Source organism: Kogia breviceps, chromosome 2, assembly GCF_026419965.1.
Source record: "Kogia breviceps isolate mKogBre1 chromosome 2, mKogBre1 haplotype 1, whole genome shotgun sequence".
Taxonomy (NCBI): Eukaryota; Metazoa; Chordata; class Mammalia; order Artiodactyla; family Physeteridae; genus Kogia; species Kogia breviceps.
The window spans coordinates 4,407,543-4,425,472 of NC_081311.1; the positions used below are offsets into that span (position 1 = coordinate 4,407,543).

The 17,930-nt window shown below is 57.3% G+C and overlaps 1 protein-coding gene across 14 annotated transcripts in view; it reads right to left on the reverse strand.

Annotated features, from left to right (window-relative positions):
* PTPRE (protein tyrosine phosphatase receptor type E) overlaps nt 1-17,930 on the reverse strand; it is a 167,539-nt gene that overhangs the window by 11,778 nt on the left and 137,831 nt on the right. For 8 of the 14 annotated variants that reach the window (XM_067024316.1, XM_067024318.1, XM_067024319.1 and 5 more), the window contains 8 exons: nt 13,598-13,674; nt 12,860-12,896; nt 10,870-10,967; nt 6,771-6,890; nt 5,137-5,300; nt 1,654-1,789; nt 1,223-1,372; nt 818-911 (listed from right to left, as the gene is read on the reverse strand). In XM_067024316.1, the coding sequence (XP_066880417.1) occupies nt 818-911; nt 1,223-1,372; nt 1,654-1,789; nt 5,137-5,300; nt 6,771-6,890; nt 10,870-10,967; nt 12,860-12,896; nt 13,598-13,674 (876 nt within the window). The remainder of the gene's footprint in view (nt 1-817; nt 912-1,222; nt 1,373-1,653; nt 1,790-5,136; nt 5,301-6,770; nt 6,891-10,869; nt 10,968-12,859; nt 12,897-13,597; nt 13,675-17,930) is intronic. The other 6 variants (XM_067024317.1, XM_059052228.2, XM_067024323.1 and 3 more) reach the window with 1 other exon arrangement.

Here is a 17,930-nt window from a genome sequence, read left to right on the forward strand (position 1 = left end):
GTCCTCATTTGTCATAAACTGAGGTAATCCCTACCAACACGTAAGCGTTAAAGTAAATTTAAAGAGTAAAAGGAGTGTGTCCAGGCAGGCAACCCGGGGTGGCCGGCCGGGGACGTCACAGCCACGAAGACCCTAGGGTCTGAGGCCGAAGAGGACTCGCTCAGCCCACACACTGCCTGCCCGGGCAGGTCCACGTGAGAGCCCTCTGCTGGCCGAGCTTGAGCGAGGCCGGGAGGGGAGGTGGAGGGGACGTCTGGATGAGGCGCTCCTCTTCCCCTCAAGGCGGGTGCCCCCCCTTCCCTCCATGGTTCCCTTGATGCTCCTGCGGGCCCCCAGGCCCTCCCTCCCCCCAGACCCCAGGCGGCCCAGTGCCCGATGCCACCCCGCCCACGGTTTGCCCGTCTCCAGGCCTCTTCCTGGAAGGTCTCCGCCGAGTTTGGTCCTGCTGCACGTCCTGGGCCAGGACCCCCGCTCTGTGTACGCGGGGCTCCATGCCTCTGCCCAGGCCCGGGGGAGAACTGGATGACACGTAGAGTCAGGAGGCACTGAGTCAGGCCAGAATCTCACTGCTTCCAGGAAGTCCTCCCTCTCCTGCCTCCAAGCCCAGGTCACAAGCTGCCCGCCTGACACCCACAGGACTGTCTGGGTCATCCGTGCCCCCCCACACACTTGGCAGAGCTCCCAGAGGGTGCCCTGCCCTTGACCCCTGGCTTACAGGGGTGGGTGGGCAATGACTTCTTAGCAACTGAAGCCAGCGGGTAGCAGCCCGCTCACGCCTGCCTCAAGGGTTTACCCTCCGCGGCCCGGGCGGCCTTACACGGGATGATCTGGATGACCCTGGCCTTCTTCATGTTGGCCGGCAGGTTGCCCGTCCTCATGTTCTCCTTCATGATCCGGACGTTCGTCAGTTTCTGCGGCCAAGAGGACACAGCCACGCGGTTAGAACCCGGACATTCCCCAGAGGCCACTCAGCCTTCTAACAGCTCTACCGTCAAGGGCGCCTGCTCAATGGAAACACCTGTCCGCGTCTCCAGACACTTCCTGAGTCTTGGGAAATAAAAGTGTACGCGCGACACGCCCCCTGCACAGGTGGTTGCTAAGCGTATTCTCCCCTCGAAAGTCATGGGCAGGACGGCTCCCCCGCTTTTTCTGGGGTCCGTCAAGGGGGGAAGCAACTGAAAAGCAGCTTCGTGTAAATGGTGGCCCTTAAGTCGGCACCTACCCTGAACTCCTCCTCCAGCCCGACCTTGTCGAAGTGGGTGGCGGTGCCCTGCAGCGTCTGCAGGTGCTTCTCCAGGGAGGACACGTCCAGCTCGGTGTCCCCGTAGAGGTAGTACTCCAGTAAGGCTTGGTAGATGAACGTGTACTGCATCTGTGGGGAGACACGCAGGTGGGCTCCAAGGGGGCCCTTCTCCTCTCTTTGCGCAAAGGGAAGGGGGTTCGGGGGCAGGGTCGGATGACTGGCCATTTATAACGACCGTCTACGGCCTTGACAGTGTGACGGCGGGCGTCACTGAGGACGCCCTCCCAGCCGGGCACCGCTCTGCGCGCACCGTCTTGGGGAGCGGGCACACATCCTGGGGCGCCTGGGGGTCTGCATGTGCGAAGCTCACAGCAGGACGGGCGGCCGGGCCCGAGGAGGGTGTTACTCACGTCCGTCTGAACCATCTGAGGCCGCTGGTTGCGGATTCTGGACACGAAGTCAAAGACATCCACCTTGTGCTCGGCGTGCAGCATGTCCATCATGGCATCGATCACTATGAAGGTGCCCGTCCGGCCCACGCCCGCGCTTGGGGAGAAGGAAAGACGCCAGGTCGTGAGTCACATTTCCCCGAAATGAATGACAGGGCCTCGGAGCACGCCTGCAGCCTGGACGGGAGGACACCCCGCCCTCCACGGAGGCTTCCACTTCATCCCTGAGCACAGAACTTCCCTCGGTTAACAGAGAGCAAATCCACGCGAGGCCACCAGAGGGCACCACAATCTTAGTGAAAAGACCTCAAATCTCTCCCTCTACCTGGAAATTGTGTCCTAAGCCTCGGGGGAGCTGTACAGGTCATTTTTCCTCTATTACCTGATGTCGTCTTCTCCTTATCACTTGTGTCATTGGATTTTTTTATTGTCATGCCTGATGTGGCTTTTCCAGGCTCTTCGTAAGAATGGAGAACCCCAGGCCAGGTCTGCTGGCCCTGGAGCCAAGGTCATGCAAATGGGGGCTCTGTCTGGGAGGCTAGCCCACACCTCCGGGCTGGCTGGGGCCAGCTGGTCCTCAGGGGCTCCACTGAGAGGTCTCCCGCCTCAGGAAGCTGCCCGATTCCATTCCTGGGTTCGGGTTTCCTTCCCTCCCGGTGCCCTCCCACCGCAGGCTCTGGACAGCCTCCCCACCGCCACCCCGCCTGTCTCATCTAGATGCCCACCGGCCCGTGCAGGCCGTCCACATGTGTCTCTCCCCAACACCCAGGGCTCAGGGGGCGCACACATGGACTCGGCCAACGTCCGCTGGACGAATAAACCCCCAATGGCCCAGCCTCATATGTGCAGCATCGACCAGGACCGCACGCGGCAGCCCGGGGTGTCTGTTGGCTAGTTGGCTGAACGGGGCTCCCCCCTCTGGCCCCTGCAGCCAAAGTGACCTTTTAAAGGAAAAGGCTCGCAACTTAATGAATGATGTCCCCCACCCTGTTCCTCTTTTTGGGGGGCAGGGTGGTACTGCTCTTTCCAGACCCTTAGTCTCCAAGAATGGCGCTAGGACAGACAGTAAGCCCCTCGCCCTTGGAAGGTCTCCCGGCTCACACACTGAGGGCAGGGGAAGCAGACAGACAGGAGAGGCTCCTTCAGGAGCCTCGGTTCTTTACAAATGCAAAGCAAGAGAAAATCATCAGGTGCAGAGCCAAAGGCGCCCCTCCCAACAGGTCAGTGGTAAGGGCCAGGAAATGTCGGACTCGAGGCTGCGAGAGCCCAGGAGGCCCAGGTGCACGCGGGGCAGAGGCTGGGGAGCTCCTGGGAGCAGGGAAAGGGACCAGGCCGGTTCCAAGAGGAAAAGCCCCGGGCCGGGAGCTCTTTCCCTCCTGGGCGCCGGATGCTGGTGCAGAGCTCACAGCCTCACCACCCTCTCTGATGTTTCTACAGGGACCGCGAGCAGGCAGTGGGTTCTTTTTAAGGGATTAAGGGGGAGACGTTGAGGGTGCGTGTGGGAGAGAGAAAGAAATGGCGGAACCTCCCACCCCCAGGCGATGCACGTTCCGGAGCCCCAGGAGACCCCGTGACAAGATGAACTTGGAGCGCTGAGGAGGTCTAGTCCGCTCCCCCCGAGACTGGAGGCCGCCAACCCATGGGAGCCTCTTCCCTGTTCCGGGCAGGCTCCGTCTGGCCTGAACTCCTGGTGGGAACTGCTGTCACCACGTGACCCGCTGCCAGGCAGTGCCCAGACCACCCAACTACCTGCAGGGGAACTCAGCTCTGTGGGAAAGCAGACCCAGAGAGAAGGGCTTCCCTTCCACGCACACAAAAACGCGCTGGCGAAGCAGAGCACAGAGCAGCGGGGAGGGCCAGGAGCTGCGCTGGCGGCCCGGAAATAAAGCATTGCCCCGAGAGACTACTTCTGGGTTCAACAGCAAAGGCTGAGATTCACAGCCACAGGGGAACCAAGGATGGAAACCAAGATGAAGGGCAAACGCCCCTGCCCGGGGCACCTGTGGTGAGGGGGAGGGGAGCAGGGGAGGGCCGCAGCCCGCATCTCTGCGGGGGTTTCTCCGAAATCGCCGTGCAGGAACTCAGGCCTGTGGCCCGGCTCTCCAGGCTTGAGGAGGAAGGGCCCTGCTCACTGGGTGTCACGCTGACTGGACACTGGGTTTCTAGCTGTTAAAGACAGGGTCGTTCTGAGTATCACAGCCCTGTCAGGGGCAAAAGGCACCTGCACCTAGTGACACAGGCGCTCCGGACCTGCCACACGGGCGTTCAGCAGAAGCGACACGCAGACTCCGGCTTCCAGGACGTCTGAGAACCGGGGCTGCCCCCTTGAGGGGGCCAAGCGGGGCTAGACCGTGTCCCACCCCCTCCAGTGCAGCTGCTGGGAGGAGCGCGCAGGGCCGGGACTCTTACAGGCGTCATCTCACCTGATGTGCAGGTGCTCAGCTCCCAGGTGCAGATCCAGGATGCCATCCCCAGCCAGGACGCCAGGCGCTCCCCCCACCCCAGCAACCCCCAAACCTCCCAGCCTGGGCAGTGAGGGGCACAGCAGAAGCCCGTGCGCTGGGGCAGAGAAAGGATCTGGCCAGCACCTTTGGGTTCTGACCGTGCATCCACCAAAGAATGAGGTGCATGGCTGGGGAATGTCCTCATCTTTGTGCCTTTGTCTTAAAAAACAAAACATGCACACGCCAGCCGGCCACCCAAAAGTCCAAGGCCTTTTCATGGACATGATTGTCGTGTTCGAAGCCCAACCGGCATTTAGTCGCGAGCTACAGAGTGGGTGGATTTGAGCCCTGACTCTATGGCTTGGGGAGCTCAGAGCAAGTAAGAGCTCAGCGTGAGAACCGCCAGCGGATGCGCCGGGATGCAGAGGCAACAGGGGAACACGTTCTGGGAAAAGCAATCAGTTCGTAACCTGCTCCTCCACCACCTTAGCTGCTGCGGCTGTAACCACAGCAGCAGCAACTTGCATGGGTGCGCGTGCTGGGCGTCCTGCAAAGCCCGCTCCCAGAGGTGAGTCCCGGCCCCTCCGAGGCTGTCCTCCCCATTACAGACGCGGAAACCTCTGCTGAGGGAGGTCAAGTGGACGCCCTATCGAAGCGCGGTTTCCATCTCTGTTCCTTGAGGTGACCCGAGGGTCCCCGGGGGGTGAATGGCAGAGTTCCACCCCCACCATCAACCTGGGCCTTGGGGCTCTTGTCTGGTTCCGACATGAGGCTTTCCCCCCCGTTGGCACTGAGGAAAGGGCTCTGCCGCCCGGGGTGGGAACTAGCCCTCCAGCTCTTGCCCTGAGGGATTCTCTGAGCTGCACCCGGTGTCTGGGAGGTGCCTTCACGTCGCCCTGCTGCCCCTCTGCTCACCCGGCCATCCGTCCCCTGGTGACTTTCCCACGAGGGCCCGAGTCCCCCCGGAGGGCCCGCCCCGCGGCCCCTGCCCCGCACGTACCTACAGTGGACCACTATGGGCCCGGCGTGCGTGGGGTTCAGCGTCCTCACTTTTTTCAGGAACTTGAGCATCCCGATGGGCGTGAAAGGCACTCCGAAGTCGGGCCAGCTGGTGAAGTGCAGCTGGCAGACGAGCCGAGGGGCTTTGCAGCCGTCGGGGAGCTGTTGACGGGGTACACGGAGGCGTGAACAGGTGGGGCGGCCCCTCCGCCTCCCCAGCACCACGCTCTGAGAATGCCTGCTTGGGGGCCCCCTCTGCCATCCAGGGGTGGGCAGCCTGGGCACGGGTGCAGGGAGGGGGCCCGTCAGTGAAGGCTGGACGCCCCAGAGTGAGAGACCCCCATTCTTACTGCCGGCGCTGGACACAGCACCACGGCAGCAGGGGCGGCAGGGCGGGAGCCACGGTCACCTGGCCCAGGACCAGGCCAGGCCCCGGGCAGCCAGATACATCCCTGCAGACGGCCCTGGGGCTCGTGGACCCCGCTGGGAAGCGGGGTGGCTGCGTCCCAGTGCGCCTATAGCTTTTAGGCCTGTGTAACTACCACCAGCACGAGCTTTCACTCTCGAAAGCATCTTAATTTTCGGGGAAAAGATGCGGTTGGCCTACCCTCGGGAGACCCCTCCAGCCCGTCTCAAAGCCTCGCTCAGATTTTATTACCCAGAACCCAGGAGTTTGGTTCTCTACCCAAAGCCACAGAAAGTTATACGGTGTGTTGGGAAGTTGTGTGTGTATGTGGGTGTAGGTGTGTATAGGTGTGTGTATGTATATGTGTGTATGTGTGTGTGTCTGTGCGTGTATGTGTGTGTGTGCGTGTCTGTGCATGTGTGTCTGTGTGTGTAGGTGTGTGTATGTATATGTGCGTGTGTGTATGTGTGTGTCTATGTGTGTATGTGCATGTGTGTGTGTGCGTGTGTGCTTGTGTGTCTATGTGTGTATGTGCGTGTGTGTGTCTGTGTGTGTGTGTGTGCGCGCGCGCGCTCTGGGGAGGCAGGCAGGCCGGGGACAGTAAGAACGATAAAGCTCATCCTCTTTCCTTTTTCGCTGTGGTTTCTCAGAACCTCAGACTCATATTTTGTATCTAACTACACCCCTCACTCTACCTTCGATTCCTGATGACACGACCTTCTGTCTTTTCTGGGGTTTTTTAATCTCTTAAACCTCTACTTCCTCTGCCTTGCATACAGGTATCTTCATTGAAGACCGCCTTAAAGCCTTTCTGGGAAGGAAGGACTAGCAGGAAATCAGTGGGAAAACTAACGAGGTGTTTCAGGTATAATTTTGAAACTGCTACAAAAAACTCACCTCACCATTCCAGTGTGTGAAGTGACACTGTGTCACTGAGTGGGGACCCCCACGACCCTCCCACTGACTCAACTTCCTCCACCCAGAAAGGTCCCTGGGCGCCAGGAGCATCCGGCACTGACTCAAGGCCCACGTGCACCTGTCTGCCATCTGCCCTGTAGACTCACGGCCCGGGCCCGCCGACGACCGTCCCCCGTCCCCTCCCGGCACTTCCTCCAGCCTCATCCTCCACGCGTGAGAGCCGCAGGCAAAGCTCTCCCTATTAGAAACGTAGACGGCTATTTATTCTCTACCCCGCTTCTCCAGAAAAGTCCAGGATGTGCAGTGCTTACGGACTGAATGCAGAACTTCCGGATGGTGTAGTCCACCAGGACCACGCAGTCCTCCACACACACCCGGATGCTTCCGTAGGTCCAGCAGCCCTGGTCCGGCCAGTACTGATAGCACTTGTCCTGTGGGAACAATTGAACAGAATCAATAGGTCTGTGGGGACCTTTGAGCACCTCGTTGCCCCCTCCCTGGCCGTGGCCACAAGGCCTCACACACACCAGCTTCCCGTGAAATAGTCCTCAGCTGGGAAAGTGTGTTTCCATCTTATCCACGGGGAAACTGAGGCCAACAGCTGGTGAACGGCAGGGCTGAGACCAGGATCGGCCCATTTCTGGTTCATGCCCCATTCACTCATCCACTCACTAACCCCACACCTCGACCAAACCGTCTGGCTGAGCTGCTCCCTGCAAAGCCGGGGACCACAGCAGAAGTGGCCTCACCTGGCAGGGGCTGCCCTAAGCCCCGGAGGACCATGTGCTCCCCAAACACTGCCCGTCGGATTCAGCGGGTCCTCTTTCCTGTCCAGCGCTAAGGACAAACTAAATTTGCATCCCGCCGTCCTCTGTGGGAGAGTCATGAGCCTGTGGTCAGCTGAACGCTCCTAAGTTTTCTCCAGCCGGGAGGAGGTCGCTGTGGGGATTTGCGGAGCGGGCGCGTGGTCGCAGAGAGGCCCTTCCTTCGCCTTCCCTCCCCCGGAACTACCAAAGGGCCACACGAGAGGGTGGGGAATGGGGCCTCCGGCCCCTGATCCCAGCTTGTCCTCCTACAAGGAGGACCTGAAGGCGTGAGGCCCACCCAAGGGGGAGACACCTGCTCCACAGCCACCGGAGAGGCCCTGGGGTCAGCAAGCCGTTTGTTTACCCTGGAAACGCCCACGGGGCACAGATGTCGAGTCACGAGGGGTTAATAATCTTATAAAACAAGAGTCAGCTGGTATTCACCAGCGCCCAGAGCTTGTGTGATGACACCCACCAGACAGCTGCCCCTCCACGGCCCGGGCCCGGGTGACTCGGAAGGGGCCCCGAGGAGAAGCCAAGCCCTGAAGGTCCTGGTTCGAGACAGTCTTGGCGTCCTAGGGACCCTCCAGAGATTCTCACCTTGACAAACTCTTACTCAGGGACCTGAGGGCTGTTTCTCAGGCCCCCAGAGGGCTCAGTGTGTGCATTGTTTCCACGCCCTCGGCCTCCCGTCTACATGGCTCCCGTCTACAAGGCTCCCGTCTACAAGGCTCCCGTCTACATGGCTCCCGTCTACAAGGCTCCCGTCTACATGGCTCCCGTCTACAAGGCTCCCGTCTACATGGCTCCCATCTACAAGGCTCCCGTCTACATGGCCTCCCGTCTACATGGCTCCCGTCTACAAGGCTCCCGTCTACATGGCCTCCCGTCTACAAGGCTCCCGTCTACAAGGCTCCCGTCTACAAGGCTCCCGTCTACATGGCCTCCCGTCTACAAGGCTCCCATCTACAAGGCTCCCGTCTACAAGGCTCCCGTCTACATGGCCTCCCGTCTACATGGCTCCCGTCTACAAGGCCTCCCGTCTACAAGGCTCCCGTCTACATGGCTCCCGTCTACAAGGCTCCCGTCTACATGGCCTCCCGTCTACAAGGCTCCCGTCTACAAGGCTCCCGTCTACATGGCCTCCCGTCTACAAGGCTCCCGTCTACATGGCCTCCCGTCTACAAGGCTCCCGTCTACATGGCCTCCCGTCTACATGGCTCCCGTCTACAAGGCGGGCGCCGATCCCCTCCCTCCCATCAGATCATGAGATGCCAGAGCAGCTACATTTCTCAACATCAAGTCAGGATGTTGAAGCCAGGGAGACCACAACAGATGAGTGAGCAATTAAGAAAAAGGGAAGTCTATTGAGAAATGATTTCATCTGAAACGGTGAAAATCAAGACACAGAAGCAGGCCAGCTCTGAGTCACAGAGACAGAAAAATGCAGTAGGATCTTCCTGCAAAGAAAGATGGAGGGAAAATGTCAAGGAACGTAGCAACAGGATCACTGATGGGGGAGCTGGGGGCGTCTTCTGAGTCCCGCCGCTTCTGCACTGGTCTCGTTGGGTCTCATGTTTATAAACGGGCCCCCAGAAGCCTGGTCCCAGGGGACAGCTGGTCCCAGGGGACACAGGGCTCCAGGTCAGCCTCCTCTTCTAGGGCCAGGCCCTGCCATAGCACCTGCCCAGAGCGTGGGGACACCTCCCGTGCAGCCGCCCTGCCCCCCGGGGCCATGTCCCTGCCCGGGAACCCCCTGCTTCCTCCCCTTTCCGGTGAGAGAGGAAGGCCGGGGCAGGATCCACACAGAGAAGGCTGGCCCTCCCCAGCCCTGTCCCAGCTGCCTGGAAAACAAAAGAAAACCCCTCTCCTCTCCCCGACCCGAAAGTGTGGGTGGAGCCTTTTCTGGTGCTTTTTTGGGCGGAACAAATTAGTGATGGTGGCAGTGCTAGGGCTGCCCCGCCCGCCGCTTGGTCTCCCCACCCCTGCCCCAGCTGAGCTCCCCACGGCCTGTCACTTCATCTCAACGGGCAGCCCTGCCCTCCAGCCCCGGGCCCAGCCAAGATGCCTGGGCTTCGCTGGGGACAGGCCGGCCAGCCCCAGGCCAGTGTGTGACGATGGAGCGCAGGGCGCGGGTCGGGGGAATCAGTGCCTCTGGGTCCGTGCCTGGCCGAGTGCCAGGCCGCGCAGACCCTGGGAAGAGGCCAGCAGGACAGACGTCTCCCGCCAGGCTGGGTCTTCCTCTTGGCCTGCTCGCGACCCACGCCTGTGCTGGCCCTCACGCTGGAATCTGCGAGAAGAACAGTCTCCCTGCCACTAGCGTCCATCCCTCCAGCTCCCGATTCTTTCCTTCTGGAGAGCGAGCAAGAGCTCACTTCCTAAAGCACAGGCCCCTGCTGACTGCTGAGACGCCCGCCGAGGGCCTCCACTGCCCACCCGTCTCAGCGCGACGTTCAAGCCCCAAGCCCCGGTTCCCTGATGCATTTGAAGCCGCTCTGTCCCCGGCGTGGGCATCCTGGCTCTGGGTCCGGCAGATCGCTCCCGGTCTTGCGAACACACCTCCCCGCCCCAGTGCCTCTCTCCAGCTGCATCCGATGCAATCCCTCCCCGCACCAGCCCAGTCTTTGAGACCCAGCGACACCGTCACCCCCTAAACGAGCCGTCCTGCCCCGGTCCTGGCCCAGGACCTACGGGGGGCCGCCCCTCCTCTCCTCCACACCTCCAGAGCCACAATCATGCCGTGTTCCGGTTTATCCTACAGGGGTCTGTGTCCCTTTGGCTAAAAAGTGAGTGAGTGATTCCCAGGCACGAGAATGCCCCGGCGTCTCTGCGCCCTCAGCCTGGACTTGCCTTCCGGGTGGCCCGTCCCTCCCGGGCCACCACTGTCCCCGTTACTCTCCTCTATATTTTCTGTCACCTCCTGACATAATCTACATCCACGGTGCTCTCTGCCTGGTGCCAGCCCCCGACAGTGAAATGGAAATGGCCTGAGGGGTCTGCCGGGCGGCTGACTGCATGCACCCCGCCTGGGGCAGCCCTGTCCAGGACACAGAGGTCAACGTGTACCTGTCCCCGTAGGAAATGAGCCAGCTTAACCCAGAGATTTCAAGTTCTTATAATGTACATGCCTTACATAATTAGCATAATTAGAAACAGCTAATTAAACACACTCACATGACAAATCACGACAAATATTACTTCAATACGCCTTGTTTTTTCAAATGCATTTCTCTGGTCTGAATAATAAGCAGGAAATCATTTTGTTTTTTTATGGTCTGAGGCTCAACACATTATATGTCCAGTACACTAAAAATCTCTATATTAAAATCCACCGCTCCGACCGTGGAGTAGCCTACCAGAGATGACCCTCAGGCTGAAAGAAGAATGTTCTGCATCATTTTTATATCATAGTTTAGGACAGTGAGATCCCTGGAACACAGAGAATTTATTGCAAAATAAAAATGCTGTGAGCCACTGGGTGTTTTTTTCTCTTCCGCAGTGATAAGCGGCGGGGTGGGGGGAGAGACAGGAAAAGGAAGTGGTAAGCATACCCCCAGCTAAGCAGCCGAGAAGAAAGTGCTGGTGACTCAGAGGCCGGGCTTACCTCTTTTCTTTCTTTCAGGTTCGTCAACATGACGATGGTTGCAGACTTCTGCTCCCAGATCATTCTCCAGAAGTCATTCACTGTCTCCTGTTTAGGGCCTGTGAGTAGAGGATGGTCCCGAAGTCAGACAGAGAGGTCGCTGCGAGCCCCAGGCCTGTTGCCCTGGCCTTCAGGCCCGGGGACGGCTGCTCCCCACCTGCCCTGAGGAAGGGGATGATGGGCTTGCTGGTCCATTTCACACCCTACAGAGTCCCGGAACCTCCCCGTTCTGTCCTACCACTGCCCTCGATATCCCGCTGGGGCTGGGAAATCCTCAGCAGCTAAGTAAGACCCAGTGGGTGATTATCTTCATGGGCCATAAAGGCTATTCAAGTGGGAGCTGGGTTTCAAGCTGCCTGTCAAAGTGGTTTGTGGCCACTGCAGTGCTTGTCAAAGCCTCAGAATATGACCCTCCATCCAGAACTATTGAAGCAGAGCGTGTGTGTGTGTGTGTGTGTGTGTGTGTGTGTGTGTGAGAGAGAGAGGCGGGGGGGAGACGCTGCAGGCTGACTGACCCGCGCACCATGTCTAAGCCCCCTTCCTCTGAAAACATCTCACTGACAGCCAGTAATGCTGTCCAGTGAGATGTGGCCTGAAGTCCCTGGGGAGGGGATCTGAACAAAAGATAAAGTGTCCCTGGAAGAAAGAGCTCTGCCCATTGCCCTCTTTCCTGCCTGATTAGGGACACAGTACCTCGAGGTGCAGAAGCCATTTTGTGACCCTGAGGATGACACTGTGGAGGGTGGAGGGGTATAAAAGAGGCCCCTCTCCCCTGAGCTGCCACCCCAGCCCTGGGCTGCTTCCCCTGGATGTCTGCTTATAAGAACGAAAAAGACATTTCTATTGGTGTCAGCTGGCGTTTGTCAGGTTTTCTGACATTTAAAGCTGGGCCTATTCCTGATAGACTGTGGGCGTATGTGTAGCTCCCTATCTTTCAGGGAACGTGCATTTAAGATTTTGATCTACACTGAAATTTGGAACCCACAGCTCTAAAGACTCTTGCTGAGGAGTGAGGACGTCCAGGAAACCTGGTTTTAGCTCCCATGACACCCGACCGCACCAGTACTCGCTCCTGGGGGTGACAACCCCTGGGCAGGTGGAGGAGATGCTGGATGGAAAGTAATCAAAAGCACAAAGAGGGTTCTGTGCAAGCGTTAAGGGCTGTTTTCACAGCTAAAGCATCCTCCTGGTTATGGCCTTGAACTGGAAAGCTACTCACTCCCTTCCCCGCTGCTCCCCAAACCGGACAACTTGGAAGCCACATAGAGCTTAGCCAGCCCAGAGAAATTCAAGGTTTTCTAACGCAAGTATCGCAAGTATCGCCACGCTGAAACGGCAACCCAGACCACTGGGTGTCTGCGTTTAAATCATGCAGGTGTGGAAACAGATCGTGCGTCTGTCTGCACATACACATCGTGTGGCTGCACATCTAACATGCCTGTTGTATGACAGACGCCCCCAAACGCTCCATGTCTGTCTGCCCTGACCACAGACAGGGGGCACATGCTCTCAGAGGTTCCAACTCTTCTGTTCTTTTGAAGCCCTGTTCCTAGGAGGAGTTTCATCACCTCGCAGTATAATGCTTCTCAAACTCTACTGAGCAGAATGGCCTGGGAACGCTGCGGCCAAAATGCAAATTCAGGGACAGCGGCAGGTTGGGGGTGGGGCCTGAGCTGCTGCATTTCTGACCAGCTCCCAGGGGATGGGACACTCCTGGCAAGTGAAGCAGACACAGTGAGTGGCGAGGCTGTGGGAAGATTCACGACATCTTTGAATTCTGTGCTTAGGGAAAGGCTAGACGGACTCTGATCCGCTATGTAAATGTAGCAGCACACACGCACGAAGAGCCGACATACACCCTCAGGACGGTTGGTACCGGATAAAAAAGCAATCGCCTTCCATGTCATCTTATCAAAATCATGTTCAGAAAGTAACTTAACATAAAGCTTACCTTGAGCTGCTATGAATTTATTCTTCTCTTTATAACCCTAGAAAAATAAAATCAGATTTATAATTTTTCAAAATTATCATCGTGGAAGGATTTTGTTGCTGTTGTCAGGAAAGTAACACGTATCCATCATGAAGAATTTGGAAAACACAGAAAAGTACGAAGAAAACTCGCCAGGAATTCCAGAAATAACATGCTATTTTTGTATATCCCTCTCCAGTATTTTTTCTGTGAATACCTTCCCAGACACACACACAAGCAGAAACACAGACACACACGTATATATATATATATATATATATATATTTTTTTTTTAATTGGTTAATATGTACACATTCTCTTATACTGAATTTTTATAATAATTTAAAATTTCTATTAAATGATCTTTTAAGGTTCAACTAAAATGGATTCTTAACCATCCATTGTGTATGATTTTACCACAATTTACTTAACTGGTCCCCTCTGTTCTGTCTGGTCAGCGATATAAATAATGCTGTAATGGACATCCTTAGGGCTTATCTGCATCTTAAGGAGGAATCCCCGACACGGGTGCTAATCCGAAAGGCCCGGCGCTTTCATGCCCTCTGTGCTGTGACCAGTGTGGCCACTGCGCTCAGGAAAGTCGCGACAATCGACATCCGTGGCCCCGGAGAAGAACGTGCCCGACGGTCACGACTCACGCTCAACCCTCAACGGTCCGGGAGCGAGTGTCGCGCTGGGAGGGGGACTGGGCGTACTTACATCTATGTATGAAGCGTTGATGTAGTCTGAGCATGGGGCTCCGCCCACCTGGCCTAAAGTTACCCTGGAATGGTCATCTGCAAAAAGGCCCAACACAGAAACCATGACATTAGGACAAGGGAATCCCATGCACGGTATTAAACCCTGCAAAGGACATAACCATGGTGACCACGGGACGGAAGGGACATTCTTCTTAAACATTCCCACGAGATCCTCAGGGTCCTGAGGTCGGGGGTGCACCTGTTGTACCTCAGCACTGAGGACAAGCCAGGCCGCAAACAGGAGCTCAATACAGCCTGTGGGACGATGACAGGTGAGAATTTCAGGGTCCACGCGTCGGTCTGCTGAACCATCACGTAGACACAGCAGAACACGCGGGACCCCTACGGTGCGATGGCAATATTCTCTGAACCCCGGATCGGGCCCCAGTACTGACCAGTGCGGGTACCCTCAGGACCACTGCTGGGGTCCCCTCTCCCAGGCTTTCCAGGAGGAGTGCAACTCTGCCTCTGGACACACGGACACCAGGCTCCGGGCTTTAGGGCTCCAGAGCCCAGTCCTCACACTCAGGTCGGCCGCAGAGCAGGAAGGTAAGCCAGACTCATGTGCACCGACTGGGCAGGATGGGCCACCGCCTGGAAGATTCTAGCCTGTGGTACAAGCGGTTTTCCAGTGTGGGAGGGCCGACCAGGGAGGGCTGTGCAGTGCGTGTGTGTGTGTGTGTGTGTGTGTGTGTGTGTGTGTGTGTGTGTGTGGTGTGTACTTGTGGGGTATATAGTGGTGTGTCTCGTATACAGAGTGTAATATGTGTTGTATTTATGTGAGTGTGGGGGGTGTACTTGTGGGGTGTATAGTGGTGTGTCTCGTATACAGTGTGTGTAATGTGTGTTGTATTTATGTGAGTGTGGTGTATATGTGTGTTTGTGGTGTGTATGTGTATGCTTGTTGTATGTATCTGTGTGTACACACATGTGGAAGAGTTTTCAGCCGGGGCCCTATGTGACCTACGTGGGTCCACGTCACTTCTGCCTTCATGGGCCCCTTTCTCCAAAAAAAAAAAAATTACACATTTTACTTTACAACTGTATTAGTAGTAGTTGGTATAAAGATGAGTGTGAGGGACTTCCCTGGTGGCGCAGTGGTTAAGAATCCACCTGCCAATGCAGGGACACGGGTTCGAGCCCTGGTCCGGGAAGATCCCACATGCCACGGAGCAACTACTGTGCGCCACAACTACTGAACCTGCTCTCTAGAGCCCGCGAGCCACAACTACTGGGCCCACGTGCCACAACTACTGAAGCCCATGCACCTAGAGCCCGTGTTTCACAGCAAGAGAAGCCACTGCCATGAGAAGCCCGCGCACCGCGACGAAGAGTAGCCCCCGCTCACCGTAATTAGAGCAAGTCTGTGCGCAGCAACAAACACCCGACGCAGCCAAAGATAAATAAAATAAATAAATTATTTTTTTTAAAAAAAGATGAGTGTGAACCAGGCTGGACTAGGTTTATATTTTCTTCTGATTCGAAAATAAATTAGATGGTTTCACGGGTCCCTACAGGTGGTGTGGCCCCGTCCCTGGGTCTCCCCGCTGGTGTGTAAGCGGCCGGCCGCTCCCAGAAGTAGAAATATGAAGGATGCCCAGCCTCGGCCCGGGGCCCGGGGATCAAGCTGCGTCCGCGTTTATTATGCTGCGCTGGGCACAGCGCACGGTGGGCACTTCATACGGATTTACTGCATTAGTTATTGAACAGCTTCGCGTCCTCGTCCCTGCTTTGTCCCCCACCCCTAGTCACAGGTTGTACGTCTCCCAATTACGTGGAAGGAAGCTGGTTGACTGCGACACTGAACACTGGACACTGAGCCACTGCTGCTAGCGACAGGCCAGTGCAGCTCTCAGGGTCAGCCACGGCCCTCACGGGGCCGCCAGGGTGTCTCACCTCAAACTCACAGCCCACAGAGGCTCGGCCGTGAGACCCCCCTGCTCAGGGGCCGACAGCCCTGAGGCGGAAACAGCTCTGGCTGGACACGTATCAAGCTAGTTGAACATAATTTGGACCAATTTACCCTTTTGAGGACAGCTATAGAAAGCAGGGGGTAAAAAATAGCGATCTGGTTAGATTTAGCAGCTTGCAGTTCTAAGAGCTTCCTGTCTCTTTACTCTAAAAAGTCACACTTGTCTTTCAAAACACTATTTCCTAAAATTACCAGGTGTTGGCGTTCTTCTCCGGGAAAGAGGATGCTCTCTTGCTACCGGCCATGGAGCCCTTGGAACATCCGACCTCTCAACACACCTGGCATCTTGACCTCTGTCCTCAGAGCTCCCTCGAGCCACATCCAGGACGGGGCTCCTACCCCAGGGGCCTCTCGTAAATCTAACACATTTACAGCCCACCTCTGCTTGGGGAAGCGGGGGCGGGCAGGGAAGGTGTACCGGTCTCCCAGCCTTGGGGTGGGGGGAGCAGGCCTGGGAGCCCCCGCACGATATCCCCGTGACCCAGCCGCCCCAGGGCAGCTCTGGCCGACTGCTCCGTTTAATCCGATACGCTTCTCCTGAGTCTGGCTGATGCCAAACGCCAGACGCCACCCAGCTGGCCACCTCCGGGGCCCCCCGGAGCATCTCCAGGCCACTCTGCTCCGTAAACTCGTCCTCCGGCCAACGTGAAACACTCACGCCCTGGCAGAGGTCCCGCGGGCCCTCGGCGATAGCCAGCATCCTCAGTGGCGCTCCTGGGCCAGGAGGGGCTGAGGCAGGACCCACACTTCCATACACGCAGGAAAGGCCGACTCACTTCCATAGCACGAGCTGGAGGACGCAGCTTAGAGATGCTGTGCCGGACCAGGTCCTGCTGGTCCTGGTCCCCGTTGGTGATCCTCTGGGGAGCCCCCCCCGCCCGTCGGCCATCACGTCTGGGAGCAGTGGTGGGTGCAGGTAATTCCTACAGCTGGCCGCTAATTCCGCCCAGTTGAGCTCCCACCAAAACTACTCTTAAGGAGCAATGTAATCGTTAGCTTTTCAAAGATACAGTGTTCAGTGAGTGATAAGGAGAGGAATGCAGGCCAGGAACCTAGGAAAGGGCTTGGCGCTGAGTGGGTCCTCCACACGTATATGCTCTGCAGTCACTGCACCAAGTGATTAATTAAGCTAGTTAACTCAACTAATACTAGACGCCAACTTCCAAATATCCTGATTTTTATTCGACCAAAAACATTCCAAAGATCCCCAAAACCTCCTGCACGGTTTTCCTTTCACCTGAGCTACTCGAGCCACAAAACTTGCCTTTGATAAGCCTCACCCAATCTAACGGCAAGTCCTCTCGACACGATCATTGCAGTGCGTCCAGAACCTGACCCTGGTCCAAGCCACCCTCTCAGCTCGGCTGTGTGACCACGGTGGCCTCCTGACCCATCTCCCTGGTGCTCCCTTGGCTGCCTCTACAAATATGTGTTGGATGGAAGACTACTTAGTTAACTTCTCTGGTTTTAGCTGACCCAGGCTCATGGTGGGCTCTGCAGAAAAAGCCCACAAAAAACCCCAAACAAATAAACAAAGAAAACCACAAATAAATCCTATGCACGCAAAATGGGAAAGAATTGTTTCTATCAAGTGCTGATAATCCAGAGACCACAGAGATGAGGCGGACCACAGCTTCTCCTACCTGCAGGGCAGATGGGCTCAATTCTAGCCCTAAACATGCAACCGAGAGCCGACATGCTGAGGGCCGGCACGGGCCAGCTCGCTCCACCCCACGGAAGCACCGCCTGACAAGGGAGGCTCCCTGGGACGGGGAGGCCTTGGTTCGGGGTTCAAATGTGAACTCCCTGGAGGTTTCTGTGTCTGCCCTTCTGTTAGCCCGATGGCAAAGCCAACAGGAGGGTCCGGGACGGAGGAAGGACGTCACAAACCTCCCGAACCAGCTTCTACCAAGGCAGCTTGGAACTCTGGGGGGTCTGTGTTGGCACCGAGGCCAAGGCGCAGCCCATCCAGCAACGCCCCCGGACAGATGTGACTGCCCCCCGGCCCCCCGCCCCCTGGAGGCCGCCCTCCCCAGCCCATGGCCACCTTTAGCTGCGGTGGTAAAGATCCAGTTACTTGTAAGCCTTCCCACAAAGCTGCCAATGGCAGACAGCTCTCTTATTCTGCCACTTCTGCCCTTGGCACAGGAGCCTTGTTGCTGGTGGCAGGAGCACCGCGTCCAAGACAGGAGATGCCCAGGGTCACCAGCTGCCCGAGACCCAGGCCCAATCTGGGTCCATAGGAGGAGCTCTGCCAGCCGGTGCAGGGGGCACCCCTCTTGGGCAAACAGACCAGGCAGCGCAGATCTCAACAGGGAAC